This window comes from Saccostrea echinata, unplaced genomic scaffold (genome assembly GCF_033153115.1).
Source record: "Saccostrea echinata isolate AGI-Se365-2 ecotype Australia unplaced genomic scaffold, CSIRO_AGI_Sech_v1 ptg000033l, whole genome shotgun sequence".
Lineage (NCBI taxonomy): Eukaryota > Metazoa > Mollusca > Bivalvia > Ostreida > Ostreidae > Saccostrea > Saccostrea echinata.
The window spans coordinates 2,555,001-2,568,677 of NW_026889782.1; the positions used below are offsets into that span (position 1 = coordinate 2,555,001).

General features: G+C 33.8%; 1 protein-coding gene across 1 annotated transcript in view; it reads left to right on the top strand.

Annotated features, from left to right (window-relative positions):
• LOC133199264 (perlucin-like) overlaps positions 1-11,282 on the top strand; it is a 14,609-nt gene extending 3,327 nt beyond the window's left edge. The window contains exons 2-5 of the mRNA XM_061335098.1: positions 8,795-8,895; positions 9,678-9,774; positions 10,283-10,505; positions 11,203-11,282. Coding sequence (XP_061191082.1) covers positions 8,795-8,895; positions 9,678-9,774; positions 10,283-10,505; positions 11,203-11,239 — 458 coding nt within the window. The 3' untranslated portion in view covers positions 11,240-11,282. The remainder of the gene's footprint in view (positions 1-8,794; positions 8,896-9,677; positions 9,775-10,282; positions 10,506-11,202) is intronic.
• The last annotated feature ends 2,395 nt before the right edge of the window (positions 11,283-13,677 follow it).

Genomic DNA, 13,677 nt, shown 5'->3' on the forward strand with positions numbered 1-13,677 from the left:
CTACATGATCCACGTGGAATACCAATCCCGATGTATTTTTATAGTATCTAAATATAAGTTTATATGGTAAGCGAACACGATACAGTTTCAAACACTGTATCATAAGCTCAACGTGTTTTCAACAATCCTCCAAAGACATCAGTTTGTCTTTACTGCAATTGTCAGTCTTCCTGATCTATATGAGTGGATTGTAACGCTGGTATTTTTTGTAATATCTTATGACACACATCGCACAAGTTTAATAACAGACTTACCTCTTAAATGTCAAAAATATTCCGTATTTCGGCACTATGATCTATTTTAAAATTTTACTTGTATACTGTTTTCTTGTACAATAAACATAAAATAGGATTTATTTTGTCCCCTACTTCAAATATATTATGTGCCTTACAGCACACTCTAAAGATGGGTAGAGGAAAATTTTGGAAAAGATGACATAAGAGTTTATATTAAGATTTTGAACAAATTAAATTGCCGTTTAATTATGTAAACGGATGTTATAACAACTCTTACTTCCTCTTCCTTTGAACAATTTCAAGATCCGCGCCTGTAAAGAATTAAATAATAGTACCCTTTACAGACCATAATAAAACATGTCCGTATTGTATTGTATTGTATTGTATTGTATTGTATTGTTCGGCCACATGTAACTAGTTTTAATCGTTCCTCGCGAGAATCGTCCTCATTCTGATAACAATGGAGGCCGGAGAAAATCCATGAGATTTTCTAAACAAGAAACTTTTGTTAATTTTAAGGAGTCACATTCTTCGCCCTGGTGCTTTTGAGGAAATTTTAAAAGAAATGAAAGAGAATCTTTCCACTTTGGATATTGTCACTAGAAATTTATATATTGATGAAAATACACGCAAACGTTTGACACGAATTCCATCGCTTGCAAGAAGGTGGGGATGCTGAAAAAAGACCCAGAGATAAGGTACGATAAATAGATTTATCCGACATATTTTTTTCATTATACACTTAATATATCAATGACTTTTAGGCATAAACAAATTCTTCATAAAATCATCAAAATCTATGAATATTTACACCTCTTTTAAACTAACAATTCAACTTTGAAGTGATTATCTCTTTTTTATATTCAAAACATTGAATAGCTAAAATTAATAACTTGAAAATAGTTTTTAGAAAATACATTTTGGAAACAGAAGTCATGGAAAGGCGCCACTTAAGGAGAACTGAAGGTGCAGTCCCCCTTGGCGGATCGGTGGGAAATATGCACAGCAAGCGCGGATCTCTCAGTGAAGCACTCTCTTCCCAAGGACCCAGTAGACCCATAAGTCTAATTCAGTGGATATCGCTAAGTACACTGCCCAGCAGATCAACGAAACACAGCCAATCCCTGATTAGCACACCCTCGATCCATGGACCCAGTAGGTTTTGTCCAGTGGAGACCGTTGAGCACAGAGCCATTGTTGCACGGACCCAGCAGATATGCAGAGCAAAGCAATACCATACTAAATCAGCGTTGTACAATGGACCCAGACGGGCAGCAGGTCTACTTCAGAGGAGATCGCTCAGCACTGTTGCGTCGGAGCCAGGACCAAGCTGATCGACAGACCACAATCTCAGAATGACGCACCCTCCGCCTCTAGACCCAGTACTGGCAGTAGGCCAGTAGATTTTCTTTAGCATAGATCTACCTCGCAGCCCAGGCCAAAGAGATCAGCGGAACAAGGTCAGCCTAGATCGTCTTCGGAGATGGGGAAAATGATGTCGATCCAGAGGACATCCGATTGAAATGGGTCGGAGAGGACGCCAGGGCATGTGAAAGAGACCGGGGGAGAGGAAAGGAAGAAAACTACAAAAGAACTTGTCGGAGAAAATGAGAAACTGAAAAATAAACTTCTTAAGTAATTTTAAAAAGAAAAATAAAAACATTTGAAGATTCTAATTCAAGTTCCTCAAGTTCTGAATCCTCTACCGAATATTTATTAAATTCACAAACTTGTTTTTTGAGCTTGCCTATGTGAGTTTAAAAATAAAGTCTGAACGTCTGTCTGTCGGTCTTCATGCCTATCTACATTTCTCCTTCTTTTGGAACTTTTTGAATAAAAAATGTAACTGTACAGTCAAATCTGTGATGACACACTTTAAGTAAAAAATATCTCAGGGTCGTCCCTGTTGTTAAACTATGTGCACATTTGTCGTCTGCTCGTTACTTTACGTCAGCCATGGAGTTTAAATTTTACGAAATTTTAACTTGTCAATAAGACACAAATTTATATTACACAAACTATTTATAATTTTACTTTCCTACATGTACCTGTAAATTTTGTCTCAAAGATATAAATCAAATGTGAAAAACTTAAAACTTCTTTTCGGGCAGTTCAATGTTTGTCTAATTTTACAAGAGTATTGCATAATTGTATTTGGAAAAAAAATTATATACTGTATTTGGCACGATTTCAAAAGGTTCTGCAGTTTAATTCAATAAAATAATAAGCGCATTAGCCTTATATGTAGAATAGAAACTAGCAACTAAAAAAACCCTTAAAAAACCCCAACACTTTTGTAAACAAACAAAAAACCGTATTCTGGGGGAGGGGGCAGACAAAGAAAATGACAAAAAAAATGTTTAAAAAATTGGGAAGGAGTGGCGGATATAGGTTCTGGCCTTTCAACAAAAATTTCTATATCAGACTACTAAATATTCTAGGTACACGGGTAATGAAGGCACACGTCTCGGCCGCCCTGATACTAAATGTATGTGTCTACACATTAATGAGAGTGCCCCGTTTCAAGGATTACAACTCCTTGGCATGTAAAAGATCGTTTCTCTGAATTTTGAAAAAGCTCAATGGGGCCTCCAGAGAAACCAAAACATTAAGTTTTTAAAACCAATTACATAAACTAAATTATCCTTTGAAATACTGCTGAAATATTACCGACTCGGCTTTAAACAATAAACGATCAATCAATGAGAGAGGGAGAGAGAGAAAGATCATTGAATATACATATATTAACCCTACTTGAGCCCCAACACTCGCTTTATTTAGTTTAATAGATCGAACTCCTTTCAGTTCCTTATGATGTCCGGATAGGGCCATTCGAAAAAGCTGAACAGCGCGTTCAGAAAAATACGCTATCGCGCTTACACACAACACGCCAACACACAACTCGCCGTGGCGCTGTCACAAAGTTGTGTTAGCGAGTTGTGTGACATCGCAAAGGGTGTTGTGTAAATTGCGTTAGCGCCACGTGTTGTGTGACAGCGCGACGGCGTGTTGTGTAAAGTTGTGTTAGCGCAACAGTGTGTTGTTTGAAAGCGTGCTAGCGCGACGGCGTGTTGTATATAAGCGCGATGACGTGTTTTGTAAAATTGTGTTGGCTTGTTGTGTGTTAGCGCGATGGCGTGTTTTTCTGAACGCGCTGTTGAGCTTTTGAAAATGGCCATATCCGGCCACCATAGTTCCTTTCTTTTCAATCAATATCCTTGTGTTTCTTGCTTCAATAGTCACAAAGAGTGTTCCTCTTATCCAAGCAAGATGGACAAAGCATCCTCTGTGTATTTACTTCTTAGTTTGTTGGACCATTCAAAGCAAGCTATACAACAAATGGAGTTCTTGCATGCTATGTTAGCATGCTAAGATGTAGAGAAACAAACAACCGATATTTTTGACTCCTTAATAACGATAATGTCTTCCTTCTGCAGCCGAAACTTGTTATTCTTTGACGATGCTGATATGGTCGGGAGAGGGGTTTAATAGATATAGAAACAGTAGTAGGGGGTGAATATATTTTCAGACTTGTGTTAGAACAGACGCCTTTTCTTTGACTCTACCTTCGAGACACCGGAAATATTTATTGAATTGTACACGAAGTGTCATTTCTTGCTTGATTACTTTCAGAATCTGTATACCGTAAACAACAAATATAAAATGTTCTTGGTTCTTTTGTTGGTTCTTTTGTGTTTAAAAACTTATTCATGTTCAACTCTTGCGCACATTTTTAGCATTTCTAGATCATCTGTTTCTCGAATCGTAAACTCTGTCTGGCCCATTCTTTACGAAGTGCTCGAACAATCGAACAAAATATATTCATATAGACGTTGATTTAAAACATATTTTATTCAAATCAATGAAATGGACTGAACAGCAGGCATAAATACCTATTATCGTTCTCTCCATATTGGTCAAGGCACAATTACAGGTACATTTAAACATAAAAAAATGTATGAAGAGTAAATTATCAATTGGTATATATTTAGAATGAATCCAGAGAGAGAGAGAGAGAGAGAGAGGAGACGATGGCGTAATCTTAAAGGTAAGTGGCGTAAGTTATACCTAAAAGAGTTGACTTCTCATGAAATCTACTGTCCCTCAACAGAACCACAACGTCTATATTACATGTACAGCGGGCATCGCAGGGCAGGTACCACTGTGTCCACACACAATCATCATTGATGCTGAGTTAAAAAATTTGTCACATAGAATCCGGATTTCTGGGGCACATTGATGATGCTCAAACTTTCAGGATGATGACGCCTATCGGATCTGGTAAAGAACTAGACTTTCCAAGGGACTGTTACCTCCTAGGCGATAGCATTTACCCATCCGGACATCCTATAGTTACTCCATTTACAGCAGCTCAGATTCGCCGCCAGTCACAAAATATCCGAGAAGAGTGCAAACGTGTTAATAAAAAAGATACGAGAGTACAGAGACTATATCGAGCATGTTATTCATATAGTAAAGATTTTTAAGGTTATTTCTACTTTGAACAGACGTTCGAGAGAACAAATTGGCGATATTGTCTGCCTGTGCGCATGTCTAGCGGTCAGCAGAACAAAATTACATTTTTACATAATGGAGCCTCAAATTAGGAAAAATGGAAAAGGAGGTTAATGATTAGAGCTAAATTGATAGTCGCGTGTAATCCGATTATGATTAAAAAACATAATTAAAAAATACAAATTTTAAAACATTGAATTCAAAAGAGGACGTCTTGAGACGAAAAACCCAATAGCATCACCCCCAAGAACAGAGCATATCAATAAATGTAGAAAAATATGAAGAAAATGAATATATATTTGATGATTAATAATAAGGACCCCCCTCCCCCCCCAAAAAAAATATAAAATAAAAAAAACAAAATGCAACCCCCCACCCCACCCCCCCAAAAAAAACCAAACAAACAAACATACAAACGAAAAAAATATTTTAAACAAATCAAAACAGAACAAAAACAAGCTAATTCAGAGAATTTGTGTCCCCCGCTTAGGGAAAAAAGAAGAGCATGCGCAATTCTAGTGGGGGAGGGTCTTACCCCCCTCCCCTGGATTTGTAGAATTATTAAATGTGTACATGTATATTGAAGCAAATATCAAATGCCAATATGGATATAAAGATTTGATTGATTATTCTTTAATATGTGTATAGAAGATTCTATTTATATAGAATATTTATCACTCTGTAATAATGATTTTATGAGATTGAACACGCCAGACGTCATAACTTTATCATTTCATATGTTGAATACTACATGTATCATTTAGTAAATCCAGAAAAATAAAAAAAGGATCGTCCTGGATTTGAACCCGGGACCTCTCACTCGCAAAAGCTCAAAGGATTCTCGAGATATCGCACGGAAATGAAAGTGTTAAAGCAGATACAACTTCTGACCTTGACCTTTTGACCTCAAAATAAATAGGGTTCTTCTGCATGCCATAGGAAGTTGCTATGAGAAATTTCATTGCGAAAGCTCAAAGAGTTCTCGAGATATCGCGGGGAAACGGACGTGTTACAGAAAGACAGAAATACAAACGGACGGACGGAGAGACAGATCCAAATTAATATCCCCCACTTTCAGTGAAAGCGGGGGACAAAATAGATGTAGTAGTATTTTGCAGATGTAATCATGACTTTGGTACATTTAAATGCATAGGGAGGTGGAAGAGGCTGAACACTTTTCATATTTAAATTCCATATATTCGTCGTCATCGTACATGTGAAAAATAAATCACAGAAAAATATCAGTATTCCTATACTTATGTTTTGTATAATTAAGAAATTATCTTGAGCTGATATCTTTTTTTCCAGTTTTCAAATCGGGATCGAGATCCCTCCAATTCAGTTTCGTTTCAGATTCATTCGATTCATATTCAGAAACATCTCTATTATAGGAAATAGAGACATCGCATGTTTTCGATCTCTTTGACTTATCGCGGTTTAATCCTTAATAACCTATGTTCATTTCTTACAATGATGAAAAAAAAAAACCATTCACCATCACTCCAATTTATTTTCACCTTAAGAAATTCTTCCTTATCACCCCTTTTTGCTCGAAACTATTCAACTAGTTACACATAAAATGTACACATTTGTTGAATAAACAACTACATGTTGTAATCGTAAGAATCTTTGTATACGCCACTTTTTCTGGTTTTGAAAATATCCATACCTTTGATTCAGGGATGGGGTAATTGAAAAGAGTAATTGTAATTGACAGTAATTAATTACATTTTTTTAAAGTAATTGGAAATAATTTGTAATTGAACGTTTTTTCAATTACTTGTAATTGTAATTTAATTAATTACACTGAAAAATTACATGTAATTTCAATTACCTTTTCAATTACATTCAATTACTCTATATAATACACATTCATGATATATTCATGACATATCGCCACCACTACCTCCCCATTTTACTGGTTTTTATTTTATTGTTAAACATATCCTCAATCCTTCAATTATACAAAATCTTAGGTTAATGCTTACAAAAAAATAATTAAATGATTGGCTTGATAATAATAAACTAGTTTCTTTTTAATCATTATGTAAATTTTGAATTTTTAATCTATGTTTATAAATATGAATTTTGAACCACCCTCCTTACATGTAGGTCTATTCAGCTATGAAACACACATTTATTATATTTCAATCTTTGTTGTTTGTTCAATAATAAAGAAAAAAAAGGTGTGTGTCATTAATTAAGTTCTCTCTTGTTGGGAAGAGATAATTGCCCTCCAGATCACAGCTTTAAATTGCAATCAAAACAAATCAACTCCTCTAAAGAGATATTCATTCCATGATTTAGAAGACAAAGCCAATGGAGATAATTATTTCAATTTAAAATGCTCCGCTAGCTTTAGAAAAGAAAAACTTTCGATTTGATAATTATTTTAACATCTAAACAGATTTTTATGAATGAATTTTCCATCTGTACAATTCTGATTTATGAAGTAAAATTGATCAACATAAATAGCAATTTAGGATGTTCAGGTTACCTTCAAAGGAAACATTTAATTTGAGGGGTTACAGTTGCAACTCATTTCACTCTGTTAAAATACTCACTTTTAATCAAATATCATAAGCCATGCAATTTGTGTACATGTAGGTTTTGTGTGGTGGAAACTGCATCAAACTGATCTCGGATAGTTCTTTAAGAGATTCTTATTGTTTTGTATATAAATGTTATAAATTAAACCAGAATGATACACAATGCCTATAGCATATTATTTCTTGTACTGTTTGTGCAGAGGCTGAGCTTATATACAAATAAATGATGTTCTGTATATTAATTGACAAGGATTATAAAAATTTTCAAAAAAATTAAAAATGTAATTTGTAATTTAATTAATTACTTTTGCAAAGTAATTGTCATTTAATTAATAACATGTCTTAGAAAGCCTGTAATTTAATTGTAATTTAATTGAAGAAAAAGTCAAAGTAATTGTAATTTAATTAATTACTTTTTAAAGTAATTGACCCCATCCCTGCTTTGTTTCAGTATTTATGTATAACGTATATATAATTTATATATAACGTGCGCTGTAGATATGACAGAAGTACATACTGACCGAGTTGTACTATCAGGTATCTCGCCATGTGTCGATTACAAATATTCTGGACAATATTGTACATCTCCTCTGAAATAAGTAAGTCAATTTCATTACAAAGAAATCTAGACGTCTGAGGACAGTCACCATAAAGCAGTGTTTATTTCCAAAAAGTAACTAAAACTGACACATGCACCGAATATTCAAAGGGGACCTGAAAGAGGAAGAATCACCTCGGAATGTATCATTTACAGGGTATGATTAAATTTCACACAAAATCAAATAAATCGGTTGTTAAACAACGAGTGGTATTTGTTATTCGTAACCACTGATTCATTTAATATAATGTGAAATTTAATCGTAGTCTGTAAATGTCCCAACAAGCACGCAACGTTGTTTCAACGTTGAAAGTAGGTGAAATAAAAATTTGCAACATTGAGATACAGGATTTGTCTGGATAACTCCTTCTACATTCCTCAAGCTAAGAAATTTGTATTTAGCAGATCTTTTGTGCATATATTAGAGACGTGCATAGATTTTTTGTGTTTTTTGGAAATTTATAAGTTAAATACAATTTATTTAACTTAATACTTTTAATGCAAAATATGTTTATAGGGTACATTGAAATTGACATCTCCTACAGTTTTAAAAATAGAAAGTATTTTTAAATGATTTATGCGAGAAATACCAGGGCGTAATAAGTTTTCAGAGCTTGTGCCCAATCCCATTGTATTTATAAATTACAATAAAATATGTTCAAACCAAAGAAAATCCAATATGCTGTCACATGACAGCTTTTTTCTTGTTATATATTTTTACGTTTTATTGATTGTTTGAGTGCTTTTTTTTATCAATGGAAACATCGACAATCAAAAAGGTTTATTCAATCACGGCTATCTGCTAGCATTCATATTTTTTTTACACAATGTTATAGTGCATAACCTGAAATACTTTACCACTATTAATTCTAATGAATATATACCTTCTCTTTCAGTTTTGTTTACTTCTGGGGACGGACCTTGTGGAGACTGGGTCTCCCTCCTGGACTCCTGTTACTTGTTTTCCGAGTTCACAAATACGTGGAGTGAAGCAGTGGTAAGTTAATGTTGTTTTTAAAGCAAAGATAAAAATTTTAAAAATTTCAGCAGTATCCATTTAAATTAATTAAATAAAGGATCCATAACAGTGCGAGTTAGTACCCGGATAACCGGTAAGTCACGTGACTCTTGAAAATTAAGGAACTGGAGATTGAGAAATCCGGTTACTAACGAGCACTTGTTATGGGACTTATTTCTCACATTATACGTACAAACATGGACTTGTAAGCTGTGGTGAAATAAACATGACGCAGAAGCAGTTGCTCCTCCCGTAAGTATAGATACCTCCCTGGTAATATACCTCGATGATATGTCCGACTGAAATACACAAGGAAAAAGTTCAAAGAATCCTAGACGTTTACTAACCTACACTGTGGTGGCATTTTCTGCCATCAAAGGCATGAACTTTGAGTAGACTTTGGAAATGCAACCAATTAGAATCATGGAAGTATATACAGCCAATGATAATCGTCCTAGGTGTTTTATAACATATTATGAACACGAAAAAAAGAAGAAAAGTGATGAAACTCAGTTGATAATAGGAGAAAAATTATCATACGATCGTATTTTTACTATAAGCTTGATAAAATATGACGGCTTTTGAGTTAAAGTCCCCAAAGGACGTTGTAAATAGGTGACATGGTGCAAACAGAATCCAATAAAGCGGAAAACTAATCTACAATCTTAAAGATATTTAATGATATCTGTTTATACCCTGAAGTTACATGTAGTTGATAATTAAATTTTTCATTTATTTTGTAAAAGAACATTTTGTTTCAGGCAGTTTGTAAAGCATTTGAAGCTGACTTGGTTTCTATAGAGTCAAACGACGAGAATCTATTGATCGATGGCTACTTACAAACCAAGCATCCACACGGTAAATCATTATAACTTCTTCGAAGTTTTCTTACGTACAATAATGAACTTTAATATATTTTTCCATGAAAGGCTGCAATTATGAAACTGCTCATGGCACTACCGTGATCAGTATTTTTCGGGCCAACACCTAGTGCGAGACTGGATTGCATTTCAAATGGTCTCAATCGAAATACAAGCATATAGGATTCTAACCCGTGACATAAGAAGTGGTCTCATTTGTCAGCTCTTTATAATTAGACCCTCCTTCTATCCCCCCGTCAACCAAGCTACTAAACAAGTCAATTATATACTGGGGTAATTATGTGTTGAGATATTTTACTTGATATGTTTGCAAGTTCTACTACATTCCATTAGGGTTGATTATGCTTCTACAACATGTTACATAACTCCGTAACGTTTCTTGGTTTCTTTGCATAACATTTATGTTCTTTTATAAATGTAAATAAACAAATAAAAAGCATCCCGTGATTCTTGCGTAGAACATTTATTAAACTTATTATCTACAGATAACGACAAAGTAGCTGCAGATTATTGGATTGGTGGAAATGACATCGAGGCTGAGGGTAACTTTAAATGGATAGGATCGGAGCAGCCCTTTACTTTTACCTACTGGATGACTGGTCAACCTGATCCGGCGGAGCAGGATTGTGTTGAAATCCGGGGAGTTAGCAATTTCCGCTGGCATGACGAAACATGCACCCATCAGCACCGCTTTATTTGCGAGAAACCGTAAGAAAAAGTTATTGCACTGCTTTATATATTTATCATGATATGAAGAATTTGACTGATATAATTTAGATTTCCACCCCAGAGCTGTTTCGAGTTGGAGGTGGGAGTGACATTTCTCATCGAGAACCGTTTTCCCTCATGTATATAAAATCTAACAAAGTTAAGTAAATTCAAAAGTCGTTTTTCTTTTGGTAATTTTACTACTGGAATAAGAACCACCAAGTGAAATGTCAATCCGTCTACATTTGCTCTTAGGGATTGCTTCAATGAAGCAATCATGTCTACTGTGTGTAGTATTCATAACATAGCATATAGTGTGTGTTTTGTAGATATAAAAAAAAGCACAACATTATTGAGACGGCTCAACTACGGTCATCCTTTTAACGTTAGATGGGTGATTGTTTTGAAAAAAAATGTACTAAATTGTCGGTGAAACACAATGACATTATTTCAGACTGAGCCTAGTGCAATATAAAACACTAACCACATTGCATGAAGTCATAAGCAAATGTCTTGCTTTGACAACCCAAAAAGAGATATTACTAAATGCTTTTTGATATTTTGGTGCTTTTTAAAAGAACACTTGTTAAGATGTTAAAGAAAGTTAAATATGTTGCTGTATTGTGTTAATTGTATAAAAATTGTTGCTTAAGTTAATACATGTTTGTATTAGTAACAAGATTTTTTTTTGTTTCAGGATTGGTTCTCCCCCAGATATTGATGTCATCGGTTGAAACTTCTTAACATTATAATAATGTATAATTATAGTGCTTTGAATAAAAATTGAGCGTATAATGTTCTCAAAAAGCAAATAATTCAGTATAAGATTGTGTTTAAATTGTAATCAAAGATAATAGATATCGTTAATGTAAATAATATATAATTTCGTTAAACGTCATTTTTATGGGCGCTTTTGACATTTACAGTTTCACTTTGCACTTTGACAGATATCATTAAGTGCTTTCTTATTCACGTCCTAATAGAGACTGTATTGTTTCTAATAATTTGTCATGTTGAGAGCTGAATCTCCATTTTTCATGTGCAAATTGAAAAAAAAATGCTAGCTCCTTTTGACTACCGGTGATGTACTTATTTTATACTCGCAATTCACTTTCTAACTAAAGGATAAAATTCTTCACAATCACATGCCAGTGTTTAAAACTGTTAACATTCAAGTTAACCAAGGTGAGTTCGATCTACCCTACCTATACTGGATTCCTTAACTTCTTAAAAATTCTTGCAAACTTCAGATATATTGCCAGGTCAAGCAAGTGCTCTACCATGTCCCTATCTTCACTCCTTACAAAAATATTAACTGCTGTAAAGGAGAAAATTCACATATACTGTGCTATAGCATTTTCTAGCAGTGGTGTAAATTATCAGATGTGGATTCTCTAAAACGTCAAAGAACTTTTAGAAAATTTAAAATCATCATATTTTTCAAAAGCCAATAACATCAAAATGTAAGACTTTTCTACACTTTATATAACCATTCCATAAACTAAACAGTAGGCTTTTTTGAAATCAAAAACAACTGCTTCTTATTGGTGTGTAAACTGCAATGACTGGCACGTAGGCATATTTTTTATGCTAGCGCTTCATAAAATATGCCAACGTGACAGGTATGTGTGATTTATATACTAGTAACACTCACAAACTAAAAAAATCAACGTAAGTGGTACATACATGTACAATAATCAATGTGACACTTTAATTATGGTAAGAATTATTTGGAGGTAAATTTTTATTTGTGATACAGTGTATATATGCACAATATCTAGTCAATAAAGACCTGAACAATAAACTCTCCCAAATATTTAACATTTTATAGTTTAAATCATGTTCAAAATAGAAAAATAAAACAGTACAAAGATGAGAAATCTGCAATTATATGCATAAACAAGCCTATCTGCCTGGTTACTACGTTAAGGACTTGTGCTAAACTATAATAGACTGATATGAAGAAGTGACAATGGTTGATGATGTCAAGAAGGAAGGACTAATTTATTTATATATCCTCTGTATTATATTTGAGTGCATGAGCATACTGAATGTATATAAAGAAACAGATCTAGAGATAATCCCACGTTATTCCATTCAATTTAAAGTATATTTTGGTAAATTTATGAAGCATACACATATCTTTTAATAGTTTTTGTCACAGACCCATTTTTTTATATGTACTAATGTAAAAATTCAATTGGATGGGGGATATAATGAACCTTTAACTCATGAAAATTGGACCTCACAATGAGATTACTACAAAAGCGATAATCTATATCCTCAGAAAGAATGATTTTGGTTTGATTTAAAAGTTAAGCCATCTCTTCCGTGTGCTCAAATATCATAACTTTTTGCAGTCGTTGTCTAATTATAAAGAATTAAATGTTAATCTCGGAATAAAATTTTACTTTCGATAATGAAATCAGCATTTTTTTTTTTACAACAGCACTGTCTTGTCTCAATTTTACTTTTTATCTGTAAATTACTTTGTAAATGCAAAATAGGAAGATAATGAGAATTCAGTAAACAAAACCAATGGAAAACACCAGAGTTGGGATCAGGTGCCTATGAGGAGTAAGCATCCCCTGTTGACTGGTCACACCCACCGTGAACCTTATGTATTGTTCAAGTAATACAATGACCTAACAAATGGTATTAAACATATCAGACAAAATACGACCCAACGCTAAGTTGTATTTACAAACAAGGTCATTAAACCGACCGTAGAATTTGCCATAAGCTAACTTTAAAACGGGTTTGTTGAAATCAGTGATTTTAAAGATCATGATTTGTTTATTATACTTTATTACATGTATGAAAATACTCTGTATTCTTAAATAGTAAATCGTAATTGTTAGAAAGTCCTTTAATTTTCTTGAATTATATAAAAGACTCCTTTCCATTTTAAAGGAGTTTTGAACCTATCCGATGTATATGCCATTTCAAATATCAGAAGGAGAAAATGAAATAAGAAATGATCGTTTCGAAATGAACTTAGTATTTTTTTTTTTGTTGTTGTTGTTTTGATTTGAAGGTAAAAAGTCCTGACAAAACGTGAAACTACACATGCATGAATGTCAACCACCAGTCTACACTGACTTCGATTGTAGTGTATGCATTTGCTTTTTTCACTGAAAATAATTTCGCTTATCGCAGTCGTCCGTCCACA